The sequence below is a fragment of the Hippopotamus amphibius genome, chromosome 6 (assembly GCF_030028045.1).
Source record: "Hippopotamus amphibius kiboko isolate mHipAmp2 chromosome 6, mHipAmp2.hap2, whole genome shotgun sequence".
NCBI classification, from domain to species: domain Eukaryota; kingdom Metazoa; phylum Chordata; class Mammalia; order Artiodactyla; family Hippopotamidae; genus Hippopotamus; species Hippopotamus amphibius.
Window position 1 is genome coordinate 42,836,044 of NC_080191.1, and position 23,340 is coordinate 42,859,383.

Here is a 23,340-nt window from a genome sequence, read left to right on the forward strand (position 1 = left end):
CTTTAGAGTCAATATTTTGGATTTTTAATATTCTTCAGGCTTTTTTTTTAAAGCAGTTTTGGTTTTGGAAATTGTAAACTCGGGTCAGAAACACTAGACTATGTTGAGTGATAAAAAATACTTTATAATACAGACTATGTGAAAACACCAACATATCAACGAAACAAAATAATATGCAGAAATTCTACAGTATGACTAAGAAAGTATGCATTTGTGATAAATTTTAGAAGTTACAGAAAAAGCAAATCCCATTTCTCATTACTGTATTCTTAAGTTTAAGTGAATACGTGAGTGTCTTTTTATTTTAGGAATTCAAGACAATTCTGAGTTTAAAATATTTTCAATAGACATTAGAATATTCTCATTAACATTAGAATAATTGAAAATGACTTAATAGTATCTAAGATGAGAAGAAATTGAAATAATGATAGGTGAAATGGCATTATTTTTAATGTGAATACAATGTGCTTTTAAATGTACTAGTTCCTTTCCTGAGAAAAACATATAGATGATTTTTTAATAAAATAATCATACCTTTTGCTGTCCTGGTTTAAAAAAAAGTTGTAATGTACGTATTGAAATATGGCGATACCCAAAAAAGGGCCCTGAACAGATATTTTCCATCTCGTATAGATCTGTTAACCCATCTCTGTGATCCTCAGACTGTGGCCTGAGGCAACACATGTGCCTCCGTGACACATGGCAGTTCCTCACCCCCGTCTTGGAGAGAGCCAAATGTCAAATTAGTGTTTTTGCTTTCTTCAGATAAGTACCTCAAAGTGTAATTCCCGGATCATATAGTAGTTCTATTTTTAATTTTTTGAGGAATCTCCAATATTTTTTCCCATAGAGGCTGCACCAATTTGCATTCCCACCAACAGAGTACAAAGGTTCTCTTTTCTCCATATCCTCGCCAACGCTTATGATTTCTTGTCTTTTTGATAATAGCTGTTCTCATAGGTGTGAGCTGATATCTCAGTGTGGTTTTGATTTGCATTTCCTTGGTGATTAGTGATGTTGAGCACCTTTTCATGTACCTGTTGGCCATCTGTATGTCTTCTTTGGGAAAATGTCTATTCACGTCTTCTGCCCATTTTTTAATCAGATTGTTTGGGTTTTTTTGCTGTTGAGTTGTATGAGTTCTTTATATATTTTAGATATTTACCTCTTATCAGATATATGATTTGCAAATATCTTTTCCCACTCAGTAGGTTACCTTTTCATTTTGTTGATGATTTCCTTTACTGTGCAAAAGCTTTTTAGTTTGATATAGTCCCACTTGGTTTTTTGCTTTTTGGTTTTTTTTTTTTGCTCTTGTTGCCTTTGCTTTTGGAGTTAGACCCAAAAAATTATTACTAAGCCAGTGTCAAGGAGCTTACTGCCTATGCTTTTCTCTAGAAGTTTTATGGTTTCAGGTCTTACATTCAAATCTTTAATCCATTTAGAGTTAACTTTTGTGTATGGTATAAGATAGTTGTCCAGTTTCATCCTTTTGCACATGGCTGTCCAGTGATTTGTATTTCTAAAGATCATTCTGGCTGTTGTGGGAGAATAGACCATAGGTGTGATTGGAAGCTGGGAGGTCATACTGGAATATCCTGAAGTAATCCAGGCAAAAGACAGTGGTGACTTAAAATCTAACAGATGTAGAGATGGAAAGATTCAGAATAAATTGTTGGATGTTTCATATGGTTCAACTTAACATTTTGGAAACAGTGATTGTAGAATTTGCTGCTGGATTGGAAATAGGCTATGAGAAAGACGAAAGAATCGATTTGGATTTGGATCTGGAAAACAAGGGGGCAATTGTTTAATTTACTGAGAGGGGAAGAGGGAGCAACTTCGAATAGGAACAATCAAGAGTTGTGTTTGAAATGTCTCCTGTTAGACCCTCAAATGGAGATAGGCAGTTTGATATAGGCTGCCCACCTCAGGGAAGAGTTTAGGGCTAGAGATACAAATATTGCAGTTTTTAGCATATAAATGACTTTAAAACTTTCAAGGCAGAGTGAAATTATCTGGAAAGAACATATGGAAGAAGAGGTTCAGAAGAAACTGTAGAAGCCTGAAAGAAGAGAATTCCAGCAAAGGGGATTGAGAAGGAATGACTAGTCAGGTAGAAGGAAAACTATAAAAGTATGGTATCTTTGAAGTTAGAGAAAAAAGTAGTTCAAGGAGAAGGAAATTCACACATGCTGCTGGCGGGAATATAAAATGTTCCAGTCACTTTGGAAAAGTTTGACAGTTTCTTAAAAAGTTAAACGTAAATTTACCATACATTCTTAGATATATACCCCCCCCAAAATGAAAATATGTCTACACAAAGACTTGTATATGAATGTTCATAGTCGGAAAGTGGGAGTAATCCAAATGTCCATCAACTGGTGAATGGATAAACAAAATGTGTTACATCAATATAATGCTACACCATGGATGAATCTCCAAAGTATTATGCTAAGCGAAAAAAGCCAGTTGCAAAAGACTACATATTGTATAATTTTGTTTATATAAAATGTCCAGAAAAGGCAAATCTATAAAGATAGAAAGGGAATTAGTGGTTACTTGGGGAAGGAGCGGAGAATGGGAATTATCTGCAGATGAACACAGAGAATCTTTGGGGAGTGATGGAAATGTTCTGAAACTGGATTGTGGTAATAGTTAAACAGCTGTGTAATGATACTAAAAATCACTGAATTGTACACTTAAAATGGGTGAATTTTATGGTATTTATATTGAGTTGGCCAAAATGTTTGTTTGCGTTTTCCTGTAACATCTTATGGAAAAACCGGAATGAACTTTTTGGCCAACCCAATACCTCAGTAAAGCTGTTTAAAAGGAGAGAGATAGAATGGACAGGAATTCTGATTTTTCCTAAGATGTAAAAAGATGTAAAAGCATTATTTCCAATGTAAAAATAAGAAAAAAACCAGATAAACTACAAAATCAGAACTTTGTGAACTCATCAGAGAGTTGAGGTAGAAGGAAAAACAAGTAGCCTGAAATCTGGAGACAGACACCTTTCTCCAAGGAGAGATGGGACACTAGGACTATTTTTACCTGTGACAAAGCACAGGAAAAAGACATAGCTGCTATACAAAAGGGATATAGTGGAAAAAGTGAACAACATGTGTGAACAAATGAGGGATTTCAGCAGAGAGATGAAAATATAAGAGTCAAATGAAAATAGCAGAAAAAATTTAGAAGTACAGTACAAGAGATACAGTCCTTCAATATACTCATCAGTAAATTTAAAGATAGGTCACAAGAGGAGCTTCCCTGGTGGCGCAGTGGTTAAGCATCTGCCTGCCAATGCAGGGTACACGGGTTCGATCCTTGCTCTAGGAAGATCCCACATGCCGTGGAGCAGCTAAGCCCATGCGCCACAACTATTGAGCCTGCGCTTTAGAGCCCATGAGCCACAACTATTGAGCCCATGTGCTGCAACTACTGAAGCCCACGCGCCTAGAGCCCATGCTCCGCGACAAGAGAAGCCACGGCAATGAGGAGCCCGCGCATCACAATGAAGAGTAGCCCCCACTCAGCACAACTAAAAAAAAAAAAAAAAAGAAAGCCCATGCACAGCAAAAAAAGACCCAACACAGCCAATAAATAAATAAATTAATTAATTAATTTAAAAAAAAAGAAAGAAAAAGATTGGTCACTAGAAACTACCCAAGCTGAAACAATAGGAAAAAAGAAGAATGAGGGAAATAAAAGGGAACAGAACCTCCAGGAACTATGGGACAATATCAGATGTTCTTACATATATGTAATTGGAGTCCAGAAGGAAAAAGAGAATAGGGAAGAAGTATTCACAGAAAAATTTCCAGGGAATTCCCTGACCGTCCTGTGGTTAGGCCTCAGCAATTTCACTGCCGCGGCCCAGGTTCAATCCCTGGTTGGGGAACTAAGATCCCTCAAGCTGCGTGGCATGGCCAAAAAAAAGAGAAAAGAAAATTTTCCAAAATAGTGAAAGTTGTTAAACCACAGATCCAAGAAACCCAGAGAAACCCAAGCAGGATTTAAACAAACAAGCAAAACATCATGGCATACCCATATTTGAACTGCTAAAAAACAAAGGTAAAGAGAAAATTTTAAAGGCAGGCAGAGGAAAAAAGAAACATACCCAGAAGACTAGAGATAAGAATTACATCAGACTTCTTGGCATAAATCATATAGGGCAGAAGATTATGAAATGTCTTTTTAAAGTACTGAATGAAAATACTGTGAACCCATAATACCATACCCAGTGAAAACACTGTTTGACTATAAAAAGGGAATAAGGAAATTGTCAAAGGAAAGCTGAGAGCACATCTCTGCTGTGAGAAATGTTAAAGGAAGTTGTGTCCAAGGAAGTAAGCCCAGACCAAAACATGAATCTGTGGAAACAGAGAAAAGGAGGGACGGAGGAAGGAGGGAAGGGAGCGAGAGAGGGTGGAAGGAAGGGAGGGAGGGAGAAAGGGAGGGAAGAAAGGGAAGGAAGGGAGAAAAAGAAGGAGAGAAAAGAAAAAAAACTGGAAATGGCAAAAATGAAGTAAATATACAAGACAGTTTTTAAGTTAACTTTATCACTCTGAAAAATAATTAACTGCCTAAAGCAAAAACAGTGTTGTATTCAATACATTTGTGTACAGGGGCTTCCTAGGTGGTGCAGTGGTTAGGAATCTGCCTGCCAATGCAGGGGACACGGGTTCGAGCCCTGCTGCAGGAAGATACCACATGTGGCAGAGCAACTAAGCCCATGTGCCACAACTATTGAGCCTGTGCTTTAGAGCCTGTGAGCCACAACTATTGAGCCTGAGTGCTGCAACTGCTGAACCCCATGTACCTAGAGCCCGTGCTCCACAACAAGAGAGGCCACAGCAATGAGAAGCCCGTGCATCACAACAAAGAGTAGCCCCCGCTCACTGCAACTAGAGAAAGCCTGTGTGCAGCAACAAATACCCAACACAGCCAATAAATAAATAAATAAATTTACTTAAAAAAAATACATTTGTGTACAGATATTGTAAGGTTTTTAATATATGCAAAAGTAAAATGTAGGACAATAATAGAACAAGGGAAGAAAGGGAGGAATTAGAAGTATACTGTTGTAAAGTCATTACTACGTGTGAAGTGATATAATACTATTTGAGGATAGATTGTGATAAATTCAAGATGTATGTTGTGAATCATATGTAACCTTTAAGAAATTTGAGGAAAAGAGCTATCATTAATAAGCCAATGGTGGAGATGATTATTAAAAACATCAATTACTTCAACATAATAAAAGCCATATAGAAAAATCTATAGCCAACATCATATTCATTGGTGAAAGACTGAAAGTGTTTTCTCTAAGATCAGGAATAAGACAAGGATGCTTACTTCCACCACTTCTATTCGACATAGTATTGGAAGTTGTAGCCAGAGCAATTAGTCAAGGAAAAGAAATAAAAGGCATCTGAATTGGAAAGAAAAAAATAAAATTATATCTGTTCTCAGATGACATGATCTTATATGTGGAAACCTTTGAGTCCAACCATTTCAACAATTATATTAAATGTAAATGGTCTAAACACCAAAATTAAAAGACGTTAAAAGTGTTAGCTATACGAGGGACTTTGAGAAGACTAGGTCAAGATTTAGTGACCTATCAGATTTAGGGTTTGAAGAAGAGTTTTTCTAACCTCAAGTTCTAGGATGCAGTTACTTGATGTATAACATCTTCAGTGATTAGTTTATACTATTCTTCTTCCTGTAAATTTATCTTTAAAAGTTTATCCTCTTTTTCTCCATTTTATTTATATTGTGTCTTGGACTTTAAAATTTCCTTTCAAACTAAGATCATGATCCCAACCAATATGCTTTTTTAAAAAACATATCTAACATTAACACATTTTAACCCAAACATTTATTTTTATTATTAATGTATAGTTTTACCAAGTAACATTAAACTTCTTTCTGGGAAATAAGAATCTTAGTGCCTCTCCCTATTTTTCTTTCACTTATTTTATCTCCGTTATCTATTGCTATATAACAAACTGCCCCACAATTTAGTGGCTTAAACAACAGTTTTCTTTGCTCACAATTCTGAGTCAACATTTTGGGCTGAGCTCAGCCAGCAGTTCCTCTGTTGGTCTCTCATGTGGCTCCAGTCATCTGGTGGCTTAACCAGGGCTTGGTGGTCTAAGATGGCCTCACATAGATGTGTAGGGTGTAGCACTAGTTGTCCTCTGAGCCATGTGTCTCTAGATAAGTTTAGGCTTTTTCACCTAGCAGTTGTAGATTTCCAGGAGGGCGAGAGCAAAAGCTGCAAGGCGTCTTCAGGACTAGACTTTGAAGTCACGTAGCATTCCTTCTGTGGCAAAGCAAGTTACAAGGCCAGCTAGATTCAAAGAGTGACAGAGAGCCCCTACCTCTTGTTGGGAGTAGCTGCGAAGAATTTGTAGCCATTTAAAATCTACTACATTAAACTTTTGTTTGTATAGTTTGTAGTTTAAGTTATTTTTGACATACGATATTTATCCTTTATTCCCACAAATGTGTATTCAAGTTTACTGGTTGCATGTTACTTTAATTTCACTCTTTGTTTATAGTTTATTCTCTTAGAAAGTATCATTCACCTCGTAGAAAGTACCTTTCCATCTACTTTCACAAACTTGTCATTTCTTGTGGTGATCTTAACAGCTATGAGACTTTGCGGATGTTACTTTTGGGCTTCCGTGTCTTAATATATTCCCCGTCTTAAAAGAGGTTTTTCTTGTATTTGTAATTTTATATTTATAATTTTCTTTTTAGCTTCTCCCTTCTTAGAGGTCTGAAAAATGAGATCCAAAGACATTCTTGTATTATAACCTCCTTTCTTTTTGGCAGAATGTAAGATCTTGTCTTTAAAGGTTTAAAACTTGACAAATAAGTGTCTGGGGTCATTCTTTAAGGATAATTGCTAAGAAATACTCTGCCCTCTTGTTAACCAGGCTGAAATCATCTTTCCCTTCAGAAATTTTTTCTTTGCATTTTTTCCCTCTGATCTTGATTTGTATAGTCCTGGCATTTTCTCTTTTCTCTCTTATCCTTATTATTTCTGAATCAGAAACCTTTTTTTCTGTTTTTAGGCTTGTGATTCTAGACCTGTAATATGTCCATTTGTATAATTGGGATTTTCTGTATTCATGTATTTTTAGAATCCCTGACTTTGGGCTCTACAGTATCAGCTCTGCTCTTTTGAATGCTCACTGATATTTAGTGTAGTATTTATAAGCTGGGTACAGGTTTATGTACTATTACACATTCCTTTTGGAAGATAGTTATTTCTCTTTTAAATCTCTTTTAAAGTAAACATTATTAGTTCATTCCAAGATAGCTCATCTGTGTGTTTAATAAATTTATCTTTTTTCCCATGATGAATTTGGGAAATTTTATTTAGAAGAAAGAAAAAAGATTACCTGTGGTTTTGCCACTCTAGAAAGAATCTCTGTTATACCATATTAACTTATTTATTTTCAGCCTTTTTTATGCAATTTTTATTTGAAGTGTAACACCTGTATTGGAAAATGCACATATTTTGAGTATGCAACTCAGTAAGTTATCAAGAAGTAACTACACCTGTGTAGCCACCATTTAGGTTAAGTGCAGAACACACTACCAGCATCCCAAAAAGGCCACTCATGTTTCCTCCCAAATCTTACCCCCTCTCTCCTTCCCAAAGGTAACTACTCTCCTTTTCATTTTGTTTCAGTGGAAGATGCTTAGATTTGGTTCTGATTTAAACTAGTTCTGTGGGTGTGTTTTTAAAAGTATCTTTGACTTATTGATGTTTTAGTAAAAAAAAAAAAAAGCAATATACGTATATATGTATTGAATCATTATGCTGTATACCTGAAACTGATGTAACATGGCAGTTCTATCTCAATTAAAATAAAATAATCAAGAAAGAACAACAAAAATATTAGGGTCTCATTTAAATATTCAGCTCATGTTTTGATTCAAATCCCTGTTTCCACAATCTTAGATATCAGGTTTAAAGGTTGACAGTGGATAAAATATTTTTAAAATTCTCAGTGTGAGGTTGGAAAATCAGATTTTGAAGATGACTAGCATTATTGGTAGTTAGGATATATGTGTCCTCTTCACCTTTTATCTAAGGTGATATTTTCTGCATCTGTCACAGACTAGCTTTACAGTTGAAAAGAACATATGTCAGAAGCACCCAGTGTCCTCAGGCATTAGTCTCTGTTGTTTCCTCTTCGATACTTTCATAATTGTGTAATTTTTAGCTTAAAACTGTGTAACAGGTGCTTGTTTCCCCCAGCCATAAAACCTTCCCCAGGCCCAGCACTGTAGGATCTTGGTGTAACCCTGTGTCTACTGCCCCCTGCACTCCATGAGCTGCCCTTGCAGTGAGAGTTTCTGAAATTGTTGACACGTTAGCCTCTGCTGCCTCTGGGCTCCCAGTCCTCAATCAGTCATTCACTCTCTTACTCATTTTTCTTTCTCTAGACTATAGAGCACTACTTCTTGAAAAACAAGCAGAAATGCTGACTTGACACACAACAAATTACTTTTTTGAAAAAACTGGACTTGGGCTCTTGGTCCTACTCAATTTACCTCTGAAGTTGTTTTGATTTTGTAGCCCATTCTCCACAATATCTTTCCTCAGCCTTCTGCAGTATCATTAACACTCCAGACATTTGTCCTTACCTCCTACCTTATTGTAAAAATAGACAAGAGTGAATATCTTCTTCCAGCTCTATCACCTCAAAATATTTATGTTCCATCTCTGTTTTTTCCCCTTTCCATTAGGTTCCTAATTTTCTCACAGGCTTCTTCATCCAGATCAATAATCCATTGATTTTATTATTTTTTTTTCTTTAGATCTTCAGTCAGTTCTTTTCTCTATTTTCAGAACTCACTTGATCTCACTGTCTTACCTCCCTACCAGTAAATTCGGTTTCTCTTCTATTATTAGACATCAAGAATTAGTAGTTTACCTGTTGCTTTTAGTTTCTCAAAGTCAGCATTCTCTTTTAAGTCCCTGTATCTGTCTTCCTTTCATCATTCAATTGAAGTTAAGGCCTAAAAGGTCACCAGTAATAGCTCCTGAAAACCAAGTTAGCCTTTTCTCAGACTTCTCTTTTTTTAGCTATATAATGTTGATTTTTTAAAAAGAAAAATCTTCCCCTCCTATTGCTTTAATGCTGACCATGCTAACCAGTTGTTCCTTACCTGTTTGCTAAATATCTCCATCTCCTATGCCAGTTACTTACCATCCTTTCAAAAGCAGATATTCTCCAGTATACAAGTCTTAGTTTTGCAACTTTTGTGCATCTTCTTCTTGAAGCTGGCTTGTAATTATATGTTAGCGATGCTTGACTTATTTATCCGATTGCCTTTACTGTGTGATCTCAATAGATGTTATTATATACTTATCCTTCAGTATTCCTAATGTGGTCAATTGATTGCATGATGGAGCCAGACTAGAGTCCTGGGAAAGCATCCTAGTTTTCTTATTTCTCTTTGCATCCCTAAATTCAAATGGGTGTCAAGCTTATGAATTTTTCCTTACCAATATCTCTGAAATGTGGACCATACTCTTCTAGCTCCACTGCCGTAGATGAGCATTTATTAGTATCTCTGCCATGGATAACCACAGTAATCTCCTAACTGGTCTCTAAGCTCTTTCCATCATTCCATTGACTTCTCAGCACTGCTTATGGGGAGAGCTCTCCATAATGCAAATCTGACTTTGTTAGTCCTTGACCTGAAATATATCAGTGGCTCCATTAAAGGCAGCAACAAGATGGGATTTGCCACCATTATTATTGTTAATCAATATGGTTCTAAAAATTGTAGCCAATTAGTAATAGGAGAAAACAAAATGGAATATAAATATTTTTAAAAGGTAGAAAATTTTATCATTATTTATATTTAATACTATTGTCAAATGTTATAATCCAAGATCAACTTTAAACCTATTAAAAATGTGTTCAGTTAGATCAATAAAAATATACAAAAATGAATACCGTGTGGATATCAGTAATTATCAGTTAGAAAATGGGAAAAATTACTTTTACGTGGCAACAGCTATGTGTGTATTGGATGATACATGGAAGAATAAAAATTTTAAAATATTCGGGACTCTAGGTAAAGAAAATTATGAAGAAAATTACTAAGGGACCTTTAGAAAAGACCAGAATAAATGAACAGACATATCATGTTCTTGCAACAGAATATGTTTTTTGTTTTATGGGTTTTTTTCATTATGGCTGTCAATTTTTTAGGCCTTTCTTATCTTATAAAAAGATCTTTCTCTGGAGCAGGTGGTCAGCCACTCCTGTGATTGCCCTTTAACTACTGTGACCATCAACTTTCTACCATCCTAGTTACGTACCAGTTTTACTTTACAAATCAACATAGTTAAATTGTCACCTTCATCATGTCCTCTCAGAAACCTTTCAAGAGGCGGCGGCTTATTACCTCCACGGTCGAGTCTGAACTCTTAATCTTACGTTCAAGGCTCGGTATAATCCATATAGCTTTCTAGTTTTATTTCTCACCGTCCTATGCACACTCCCCGCTTCCTACCAGTTATATTTTATTATTCGCCATCTCCATGTGTTTGCCGCTGTTTCCCTTGCTCTCCTCCACTTCTGCTTGTGCACAGCAGTTCTGCCTCTCCAAGTCCTGGACAAGGTTTTCTCTTCCTTCTCTCCTTTCCCTTTTTCTACTTCAGTTAATATTTGAGTGCCAGCCATGTGCCAGGAGTTACATGGTGAATTAACGCAAACTCCCTGATGTGTATGTACTAAATAAATGTTGAGTGAATCAGTGAAAAGACCTTTTTTTTAGTATATTAGTTAACACTTTCCTTACTTTTACTTAAACTCCACACTGATGAACATAATAAACCAGGTTCTTCTCTGTAGTCACTTCCTTTGGGAAGCTGGTTGAATAAATAGGATGTGTTTTCTTTAGCCTGTAATTTTTAATACATTGCAACATAATGTCAGTGCTGCTTTTTCAAAACTTGGAGTTGACTCTTTGTGGTTTCTTTCATTCTCTTTACATCCCTCTGCTTATTTCTCTTGTTCATTTTTGCTAGAAAGGTCATATGTCATACAGATAATTATAGTAGATTGAACACGTTTCCCAAAGGCAAAAGCAATTGTCCTCAAAATTGAGAGAAAGGAGTATAATGATAAATAGGAAATGGAAAATTTGTCAATAAAGTAAATCTCTTAATGGGTCCTTAGAATTTCTGTTATATTAACAGCCATATTAAATCATTTGAAATAAGTTACCTTATTATTGGCATTTGTAAGCATTTTAATAAAATGGAGAAAATTGATAAATTAGGGAATATAAATTCATTTTTGAAATTATACATATATTTGAAGTCTGATATTTTCATTATAATGTTTCCTTTTCCAAAATTTGCATTTATAGGATCATTGTTATTGAGGATGTTTTATAACAAGTCTTATTTAATCCATCAATGATATATTTTTACTATAAACTCCTTATTGACTGGATTTGTTTCTTTAATATCCTTGGGTCTGCTGTAGGACTTAGCCCAATACTTTGCACGTAGGAAATGGTAAAATATTTGTTTAATGCAGTTGCTCTCAAGCATTCCATGTATGACGATGTCATGATGTATATGCTATAGATGATGTATAGGCTGTATTGATAGTAAATTTCTACTCAGTTTTTCAAGAATGTTTCATTATATGTTTTAAAGAAATTGACGTAATAGGGTAGTAGCAAGAAATTCATATTTCTAATTAGTGTGCTTATTCTTAAAACTTAGAAAAATCTACTGTGCTGTTCAAAGTAAAATTGAAATGACTAAAAATAGAAGTTATGTGGACTCTTATCCTATTAGTTATTTTTCACTACCCAGAAAATAGCAGCTTTTAAAAATAATAATGAAAAAGACTGATCCTCTCTTCAAACTTTACATTAAACAAAGAAATATAAAGCATTTGACAAATCATTTTTCCTGTAATGTCAATAATTTTCATTTTGAGTTTTATTGACAAGGTTTGTGTTTTGATCTCAGATTAAAGGAAACTTAGAGGACAGAGGGATGAAATGTACCTCAATGGGGGCTTGCAGGTTAAGAAATAAATTTTCCACTTGAATATCCTTGGTCAGAAGATGTAGTGTGGTGTCCACATGTGCACTCACCACAAGGGGAGAGGGTCAAACAAGATAGGCATTGGCAGCCAGCCTTCAAGAAACCCTAGACGGGAGTGAGACAGGAGTCAGAAAAAAACCTCTCTCAAAAGATTAAGAGTTTCATCAGAGGCCTTATAATGCAGTTTAGCTGCCTTTAAGCTAGAACTTTTAGTTCTTCGTTTATTCTTTTTTTGTTGTCGAAGTATAGTTGATTTACCATATTGTGTTAGTTTAGGTGTGTAGCATCGTGGTTCAGTATTTTTGCAGTTTATAGGTTATTATAAGATAATGGGTATAATTCCCTGTGCTATACAGTGTATCCTTGTTGTTTATCTGTTTTATATGCAGTAGTTTGTATCTGTTAATCCCATACTCCAAATTTGTCCCTCCTCCCTTGCCTCTTCCCTTTGGTAACCACAAGTTTGTTTTCTATGTCTGTGGGTCTGTTTCTGTTTTGCATGTACACCCATTTGTAGTATTTTTTAGATTCCACATGTAAGTGATATCCTTTGGTATTTTCTTTCTCTGGTCTTCATTTATTCTTATTTATTCCACTGCCTAGAACACTTTCCTCCTCTCCATTGTGTCCCTGCCCCACAAACAAAGGCTCTCTCTTAGGCATACATCTCCTTTAAGCCACAGCTTAGATACTTTGTCCTCCTGAAAGCATCCACTTTCCTCACATGTGATTATAGTTTTCCTGTTTCTGCTGGACCTTATAATTCCTCTATCATTGTTCAATCACTCTGCACTGTAGGTGTCTATTTACTTATTTATCTCTTTGCTGGACTCTAGATCTGTGGGGACAGAGACAAGGACCATCTTGTTAACTGTAATATCTCCAGCATACTTCTGACACAGAAGAGGTGCTTAGTAAATATTTGCTGAATAAATGGATGAATAAAAGTATATATGTATATATGAATTATATTTTAGATAGCTTTGTAGTGCAGAGGACTATTTTACTAACAGCTCCTGGGACATAAAAGAAAGCTCTCTTGAAGCCTCTAATTAACACAGGCAGACCTTGGAGATGTTGCGGGTACAGTTCTAGACCACCGCAATAGAGCGAATATCTCAATAAAGTGAGTCACATGAATTTTTTGGCTTCCTGGTGCATATAAAAGTTATGTTTACCCTCTACTGTAGTCTCTTAAGTGTGCAATAGCATTATATCTAAAGAAAGTGCATACCTTAATTTAAAAAATACTTTATTGCTAAAAAATGCTAACTGTTATCTGTGCCTTCAGTGAGTTGTAATCTTTCTGCTGGTGGAGGGTCTCATCTCAGTGTGGATGGCTGCTGAGTGACCAGAGTGGTGGTTGCTGAAGGCTGGGTTGGCTGTGGTAATTTCTTAAAATAAGACAACAATTAAATTTGCTGTATTGATTGACTCTTCCTTTCACAAACAACTTCTTATACCATGTAATGCTGTTGGATAGCATTTTTACCCACAGTAGAACTTCTTCCAAAATTGGAGTCAAACTTTTAAACCCTGCTGCTGCTTTATCAACTAAGTTTATATAATATTCTAAATCCTGTGTTGTCATTTCAACAGTTTTCACAACATCTTCAATCAGGAATAGATTCCATCTCAAGAAATCCCTTTCTTTGCTCATGCATAAGAAGCAACCCCTCCTCCCTTAAAGTTTTATCATGACGTTGCAACCATGTAATCAATTGAATCACAATTCAATCAGGTTCCTCTTCTAATTCTAGTTCTTTTGCTGTTTCCATCACATCTGCAGTTACTTCCTCCACTGAAGTCTTCAACCCTTCAAAATCACCTATGAGGGCTGGAATCAGCGTCTTCTATACGCCTGTTTTGTTGATATTTTGACCTTTTCCTGTGAATCATGGATGTTCTTAATGGTATCTGAAATGGTGAATTCTTTCCAGAAGGTTTTCAGTTGACTTTGCCCAGATCTATCAGAAGAATCACTCTCTATGGCAGTCTTATGAAATGTATTTCTTAAATAATAAGACTTAAAAGTCAAAATTATTCTTTGACCTCTGGGCTACAGAGTGGATGTTATGTTAGCAGGCATGAAAACGACATTAATCTAATTGTAATCTCCATCAGAGCTCTTGGGTGACCAAAGTGCATTGTCAGTGAGCAGTAATATTTTGAAAGGAATCTTTTTCTGTGTAGTATATTTCAGCACTGGACTTAAAATATTCAGGAAACCATTTTGTAAGCAGAGGTGCTTTGTTGTTCCATTTCTAGAGCACAGGCAGGGTCTATTTAGCATAATTCTTAAGGGCCCTAGGATTTTCAGTATGGTAAATAAGCATTGGCTTCAGCGTAAAGTCACCAGCTGCATTAGCCCCAGATGAGTCAACCTGTCCTTTGAAGCTTTGAAGCCAGGTATTGACTTCTCCTCTTTAGCTATAGAAGTCTAAGATGGCATCTTCTTCCTAAAGAAGCCTGTTTAGTAGTCCACTTTGGAAATCTGTTGTTTAGTATAGCCACTTCATTATCTTAGTTCAGTCTTCTGGGTTAGCTTGCTGCAGCTTCTGTACCAGCACACTCTGCTTCACACTCTGCTTCAACTTTTGTGTTATAGAGATGGTTTCTTTTCTTAAACCTCATGAACCAACCTCTGCTCCTCCAGACTTTTCTTCTGCAGCTTCCTCACCTCTTTCATTTCTTCAAAGAACTGGAGAGAGTTAGGGCCTTGCTCTGGATTAGGCTTTGGCTTAAGGGAGTGTTGTGGCTGGTTTGTTCTTCTATCCAGACCACTAAAACTTTCTCCATGTCAGCAATACAGCTGTTTTGCTTTCTCATCATTCATGCGCTCGCTGGAGTAGCACTCTTAATTTCTCTCAAGAACTCTTTTTGCATTCACAACTTGGCTAACTGCTAAAGTTTTTGGCCTATCTAGGCTTTTGACATGCCTTCCTCACTAAGCTTAATCATTTCTAGGTTTTTATTTAAAGTTAGAGACATGTGACTTTTTCTTTCACTTTTCCTTTCACTTGGACACTTAGAGGCCATTGCAGGGTTATTAATTGACCTAATTTTAATATTGTTGTGTCTTAGAGAATAGAGAGACCCAAGGAGAGGGAGTGAGATGGGGCAAACGGCCGGTTGGTGTCTCATATGGGCACAGCCATGGCACCCCAAAGCAATTACAATAGGAATGTCAAAGATCACTGATCACAGATCACCATTAAAAAGAATAATAATCATGAAAACACTTGAAATGTTGTGAGACTTACCAAAATATGACACATACACACAGTGAGCCAAATGTTAGAAAAATGGTGCAAATAGACTTGCTTGATGCAGGGTTGCCACTTTCAACTTGCAAAAGGCACAGTATCTTTGAAGTTCAAAAAAGTGAATCACAAGATGAAGTATACCTGTATTCATGGTGCTCAAAAATTCCATTTATCCCCCAAATCCTATAAAACCTTTTGCCTTTACCCAGCTCTCTGACCTCACGCCTGATTAGGTGATCATTACCATGAGTGAGACTCTACTCAGCAAAATCTTTGGAGGAGGAAAACAACCGCTCATACATGGATTCATTCATTTATTCAGCAAGCACTTATTAAAAGTTTATTATATACAAAACAAAAGGAATACAGATTTGCTCATGACATGTGACCACTGACTCTAAAAAGATTCTGTTTAGGTTTAGTCTTACAAAAGTGTTTACATCCATACGTGAATGTTTTAGAAAACAGAAGCTGTATTACCCAAAATACTTTCACTTTCTCCTTAGTTATCATAAAGCATAGAACCTAATTTATTGTGCAAGTGTTGTAATGTGCTGAGCTTTGATGCCTGAAAAATTTTGCTCCATTTGTTCCCTTTAGAACAGATTTTTTAAAAATCTGTATTTACTTTATTTGTCCCTGTGGGTTTATTTATAAACCCATTTTAGCCCATTTAGAACTCACCAGGGTGCAAATCTCAAATAAAATGAGTAAAATAAAAATATTGTTATTAACCATAGTTTAAATGAGTAATAAAATATTCTAATGTGTTTAAGTGGAAATTATGGATACCTGGTTATGTATCAATAGAATAAGATCAAGAAGCTACATAGACTTTTGGTTAAGAATGCATTAGGTAGGACTAGTGTTTTTCTTTAAAGATAGTTCGGTCATGTTTCTTCTTTCTTAGTCCTCCTCCCAATTTACTGTCTTCCTCCCACATGTCAACCTACCAGATTTGAAACTTAGATTCTAAATAAAATTATGAAAATATGGCACAAGGTGTTTTCCATTGTATTAGTGGCAAATTAATCTCTTCTTTCTCCCCAAGAAAGGAAATCTTCCTTTAGAAGATTATTTGAATAGTGCTAAATTTCTTTTTAGTCAACGATAAAAAAATTCCTGCACATAAGCTACTCCCGAAGAATTCCAGGTTAGTGCACAGGACAGAAGTCCAGTTAATTGCTTGACAGTCAGCCTTCTGTACCCATGGGTTCCCCATCCACAGATTTAACCAACTGCGGACTGAATGTTAGGGGGAAAAATTCCGGAAAGTTCCAAAAAACAAAACTTGATTTGCCACACACTGGCAACTATTTCTGTAGCACTTACATTGTATTTACTACTATATACGTGGCATTTACACTGTATTAGATATTTTAAGTAATCTAGAGATGATTTAAGAGTATATGGAAGGATGTATGTAGGTTATATGCAAATACTACAGCATTTTATATAAGGGGCTGTACATCCGTAGATTTTGGTATGTGTCGAGGTCCTGGAATCAGTCTCCTGCAGACACTAAGGGAAGACTGTATATCAGGGGTTCTGTATCAGAGGTTCTCAATCCTGGCTGCGTATTAGAATCTTCCTTAGGTGATTATAATACTCAACTGAAGAATATTCTGGATTAACTTTTGGGGGCCAGGCATTGAGAATCTGAAGGAAATGATTGATTTTTTTCTCCCCTCCCCTCGAAATGTATATACCCACAAAATGTTGCATTGTAGACTTTCTGAAGCCCATTAATGGACCTTGGTTTAAAGATCCCAGGCTGTAGGTCAGCCCCAGGTGATACCAATGAAGCTACTCCCAGGACCACATCTTGAGAACCAGTGCTCTGAGGATGGGGACCAGTCATCTGTGGTTTAACAAGCCCTCCAGGTGATTCTAATGCACACCAAAGCCTGAGAACCACTGCCCAATAGACATGCCTCTAGGAAACTACAGTTTAATAGTATGCTTTTGTCTTATTTGAGGGTTGAAATGTTTGTTTTAAAAACAGCCATGTGAAAAATGACTTTGTATCTCTTGTAAATCCATTCTTTTGGCATTGAATGCTTTTTGTGGGGGTATAGTGTATATTTCTCTTATAGTCAAGTTCTAGAATAAACTTTATCTCCCTTGATGAACTGGTAAATTTATTATGATATTTGCTTATCTTATATAATTGTTTTTTTCACCTTTGCTGCCAGAAGGTGTAGATGGAGCTCAATTTCATACCCTATTTAGCAATTATTTTTGGCCTCTTTTTCCCAGCATGATTATCAGCCCCTTATCCCCATTTCATGTTTGTTATTTTAATGAAATGGCTTTTCTGTGGCCATGTTAAAGGATGATTTTCAAAATGGCAGTCATGGCTCTCATACAAATATAGCGTGAACATGTGTCAAAGACCTTATGTAACTTGTGAAGGATTTTACAACTAGGTCAAAAGGACCAAAGAACAAACACACATAGGCAATTGCTGAATGTAAAAATGAACTTACTAATGGTGTAGAACTGGTCAATATCTACAGGGCAGTAACAGTTAATGATTAGAATCATCTCTTGGGAGACAGGATGAGGCATCAGTTGCATCTCCACAGGATGACCTTCATTTGCAATTTTAATGGCAGAGAATCATTTGATTACTATCAGTTTTCTATAACTTTAGAGCTGTAAAATAATCCAGTCAAAAACAGTGGAAGGCATAGGTTCCTATAAACTCAGGTACCCCTGTGGGGCTCTAGGTCAGTGCCAGCATTCCACTGAAAGAACACCTAGCAATATTTTTGCCAATTGCAATCTTTCACAGTTTTTCCTGACAGCAAGGTAGTGGGCAAAGAAATGAGTCCTCATATAGGAGACTGACACGGAGAAAGAGGATCTTTGGTAGATGAGAAAGGAGATATCCTGTTATCGTCTTCTCATTCTGTACCCTGACTCTGGCCTTGAAGGAGTCTTCATGGCCAGGAGTGCATTCCTGGGGATGGGAGGGAAAGATGGCTTTGTCGTGGAGAAGCAGGATGGGAGCCAGGAAAGATTCCTTGCTGTGTTTGACAAGCTAAAGCAATGAGTGGATCTCATCTAGTAAAGCAGATTTTTTTTATTATCATGTCATTTGCTTGTTTATTTTTTGGTCTTTTTGTTAACCCTTATTTTTAGCAAAGTCTTTTTTTTTTTTTTTAATGTCTAAGCTGGCCTCAGGTAGGTAGTATTGGACATTAAGAAAAAGCCCTGTGTTTACCCTAAGTTATAGAATTAAGTGGGAAGCAGTGCCTTCAAGGCCATTGGGGTGGTGATGGTAATTAGTAAGCGCCCCCCAGCCCTGGACCCCCAGTTACCACATGGTCACCTTTCTTTACCAGGAAGTCTTCACAGTGCCTGCCTTAGAGAATTTGGAGCCTCACTGTTAGTTTAGGAAAGTGCTTTTTTTCTTACCTTATTATTATTTTTTTAAGGTTTTTAAAACTCATAACACTAGATAGGGTTTAATTAATTAGTTAATGGAGAGGTAGTGTTTGCATTAATTTGAATCAATCTATTCATAATTCTGTATCATTGAAATTTTAGGTCTTTCTCATATTACCAATTAATTTAGTATAGAGTTATGAACACTTGCTGATTCAGTGGCCTTGACATTTTTAGTTATTACAAGTTCTGAGTAAGTAAGAAGCTGGATTAAAAGGTGCTAAATAAGGATTCAGAAACACAATGTACGGATACCTTATATTAGAAGCTGAAGTCTCCTCTGATTCTCTTCTCCGTAATAGTTGACGCTTAACATACAGAAAGGCCCAGCACTTGGAAAAAAATATACATAGATGAGATAGGTAAATTAATGATCTTTGTGTTCCATGGTTTAAAAATTTACAGTTGCAGGATGAGACAGATAATGAGTGTCACTTGGCCTTTTGTGAGGCACTATTTTTCGTGGAGCGACTCAAGAGATTAAGGTTCTGGTTCCAACTCTGCTGCTCTAGTGTGAGTATGAGAAAAAGTTAATCTCTGTAGTCTTAATCTATAAAATACATTCTTTGAGTTAATCTCCATTGAGTCATTGTTATGTTATAGCACGACATGGTGCATGCCCTCAAAGAGCTGAAGACATATGTGTCAGTAAATAAGCACAGCTGATTATTATAAGTACAATGAATGACTTCATAGAAGAGGTTATGCTTAAATGGATTCTTCCCAAAAGAGGTGTCATCTCCAGGCAAAACAAGCTGAGGGGCAGAGGGGAAGAGAAGGAGAAAGAGGTTATTCAGGGGAGGGGATAAGTAAGTGGACAAGAGCACAGAGGCATGAACAAGAAGCCAGGATTTGAATGTGTGAGCCTGATGCAGTGAGAAACAAAAACCAAAATCTTGAAGAGTCTGATTTTTAATGCTTATATAGAAAATGTTTGACCAAAAGGTCTCTAATGCTTTCTCTAGCTTGGATTATGATCTGAGATATTGTTAGTGAATGATAAGGAGTTAATATGTTCTGATTAATCTGAGCAGTTCCTATTTTCTGTAGTGACAGCCAGGTAATTAGATTGACCAAGACTGTGAGTTCCCTTGTGTAACTTTCAGCCTTTGCAACCATTAAAGGACGGGAAATACAGTGCAAATAACTTTGGTCAAATCCCTCTCTTGCTACTTCATCCTTCATGTTTCTGTCTACATTTTTTCATTTCTCCTTCTTATTGTGGAAAATTTCAAATGTATTAAAAGTAAACAATAGGATAATGCACTTCCATTACCCAGCTTCAACAATTATCAACGTTCTTATTTTGTTTATTCCTCTGCTTATGTCCCACTCCTCATTTATTATTATTACTGTTATTACTGTTATTATTGTTATTATTCTTACTATATCTAGGTATCTTTTACATACAGTGAAGTGTACAAATCTTAGATATACATTTTTGACAGATACACTTGTGTAATCTACATCCCATCTCAATACAAAATACTTGCATCTTCCTCCAAAATTCCCTTGTACCCCTTTCCAGACTCTCCCTAGCCCCATCCCTCCCTCCAGTTGAAAAGACAAAACAAACCATTACCCTAATTTTTTTTCTCACCTCAGATTAGTTTTGCCTGTTTTAGAACTTATATGATGGAATCTCCTGTACTGCTCTTTTGTTTCTGGCTTGTTTCACTCCACTTATTATCTGTGAGATTCATCTATGTTGTCACACCCATCAGTAGTTCCCGCCATTGTGTTACTTAGCAACATTCTGTTGTATGAATTTACTACAGTTTGTTACTCATTCTTTTGTCTGTCTTTTGGTTGTTTCCAATTATATGCTGTTGTGAATGAAGTTGCTTCCTACATCCTTGTATATGTTGCTTTGTAAAGATGTTTCCATTTCTACTGGAAACACCTCTAGGAATGGAATCACTAGGTATATGTTTAACTTTATAAGAAACGGCCAGTTTTTCAGAGTGGTTGTACCAACAAGGCATGAGACTTACAGCTGCTCTGCATCCCTGCTGACGTTTGATATTGTCTTTCTTTAATTTTAGCCATTCTCATGAGTATGTAGTGGTATCTCATAGTGGTTTTTGTTTGCATTTCCTTGATGCCTAATGATGTGGAATTTTTTTATGTGCTTATTGGTCATTCATATATATTTTTTTATCTGTTAACAAAACTCTTTTTATTTGGGTTGTCTTCTTATTACTGAGTTATAGAAGTTCATTATATGTTCTGGATACAAGTTCTTTGCCGAACGTATGTTTTGTGAATATTTTCTCCCACTCAGTGTTTTGCTTATTCAGTTTCTTAGCAGTGTCTTTTGATCAGCAAAAGTTTTATTTTTGATTGAGTCTAAGTTATTCAGTTTTTATGGTTATTGCTTCCTGTTTAAGAAATATTTACCTTCAAATTGAGACTATATGCTCCTGTGTTTTCTTCTAAAAGCTTTATACCATTAGCTTTTATATTTCAGTCTATGATCCATCCATTTCAAAAGAACTTTTGTTTATGTTGTGAAGTTGGGGTTGAGTTCATTTTTCTTCCATATGGACATCCAGTTCCAGCATCATTTGTTGAAAAGACTTTTCTTTCCCTGTTGAATTCTTTTGGTACATTTGTTGAAAACAGTCGTCCAAGTGTGGGGTCTATTCCTGAGCTGTGTTCTGTTCCTTTGATCTACTTGTATATCCTTATTCCAGTATTTCATTGTCTTGATTACTGTAGTTTTATGATGTCTTGAGTCAGATAGTGTAAGTAGTACAACTTTGTTGTTCTTTTTCAAGATTTTTGTGGCTATTCTAGGTCCCCTGCCTTTCTACATACACTTTAAAAGTCACTTTCTCCATTTTTATTAAAAAGCCTGCTGGGATTATGAATTATTTATAAATTATTTGGGGGAAGAATTAACTTCTTAACAAATATTGGACCCATGAATATGGTATATTTTCCATTTATTCGGGCCTTCTTTTTTTGCGGGGGGGGTACACCAAGTTATTTGGGCCTTCTTTAATTTCTCTCAGCATTGTTTTAGTGTGGACATTTTGTATATTTTTTGTTAAATGTGTTACTAAGTATCTTGTTATTTGATGCTCTTGTAAATGAATTTTTAATTTGTAATTAAAAAATTTTTTCTTGCTAGTATACAGAAATACTATTGATTTTATATAATAATCTTATACTCTGAGACATTGTTACAACTCACCAAATTTTTAACACACAGTTCCTGAGCACCATGAACTATCTTCCCTTCATGTTTTTATATGACTTTTTAGACTTGAATATCTGTATCTCTCACATCTGTCCCTAAAGAGGGCCAGTATGAATGCCACAGCATTTGTGAAATCTTCTGACACTGCCCCAGTTGGATTCAAAGAGTCCCTCCCCTGAGAGTCTATTAGAGCACTTTCCACTTTTGGTTTTGAATGAGCCAGTCTTTGAAGGCAAGAGCTATAGTTTACCTCCTTTTTTATCCCTGCAATAGCTAGTATGGCACCTTGGTTCACAGTTTAGGAATGTATCTTTTCAGCATTTATCTCAGGACCTATGGGGAATTATGTAGCTCTGGTGGGAAATCCTTACAGGCAACTTCAGTCAATTGGAAACAATACCCAAAGTGTATCTTAAAAAGGGAAAATAGACCTTTTTTAAAAAAATGTGTCCCTATGTACTTCCTATTTAAAGAGATGTTCACTGGTGGGTGATCTACTTACTCTCTAAATGACTTACACTTTTTCTGCCAGTTTTGAGTGTTTGTAGATTATGTTTCTTCTTACTTTTTGTTTTCTAGGTGGCTGACTGTGCTTGGGATGAAACGATAAAGATATATGATCCTGTCTGTCTTACCATGCCTGTTTGAGATAAACTACTCCATTCAGAAACAAAGGATATTCACTGAAGAACTGCTTCACAGGAAATAAATTATTGATAACATAGATTTTATGTTTTTATATACTACTCAGATTTCAAATTTTAAAATTTATTCTGGAATCAGTTTTGAGGTAGATGATAAAAACTTTGGCTCACTATTTAAGCCTGGTGCATAAGCCATATTTCTTAAAATCCTAAGGAATAATTGAAGTTATGGCATATCTTGTAGTATCTATTAAAGTATAACCTCTGTATTATAAAATGGATTAAAATATGGGAGATCTGTAGATTATATTGATAGTGATATATTTTATTTTTAATTTGTCATTTTGGATTAAAATATAATCACTGCTGTTGATAAACATCTCAGTAAACTGCATTTCTTGATCATTTATGATTTTATGACACCCCCAGCAAGGTTGTTTTTTCTAATATAGTATATATATGCATATAATACTGTATGTTATAGATATATCTGTGGTTTAGTAACAGGGCTCTAATAACTGCTGATTTATTCAGCAGTTATTTACTGAGCATCTGCTATGTGCTTGACAAACAGAATGAATGAGATTCTCTCAAGGACTGGTGTTTGTCATGTTTTAAGAACATGGGTGCTTCCTAGGTGGCGCAGTGGTAAAG

At 35.9% G+C, this 23,340-nt stretch overlaps 1 protein-coding gene across 2 annotated transcripts in view; it reads left to right on the forward strand.

The window, feature by feature from the left end:
- PEX7 (peroxisomal biogenesis factor 7) overlaps positions 1-23,080 on the forward strand; it is a 90,257-nt gene extending 67,177 nt beyond the window's left edge. The window contains exons 10-11 of one of the 2 annotated variants that reach the window (XR_009054288.1): positions 13,908-14,031; positions 22,622-23,080. Coding sequence is in view for 1 of the 2 variants with exons in the window: in XM_057738675.1 (XP_057594658.1) it covers positions 22,622-22,690 (69 nt within the window). In the remaining variant the exon portion in view is untranslated. The remainder of the gene's footprint in view (positions 1-13,907; positions 14,032-22,621) is intronic. The other variant, XM_057738675.1, reaches the window with a different exon arrangement.
- Positions 23,081-23,340: the final 260 nt, after the last annotated feature.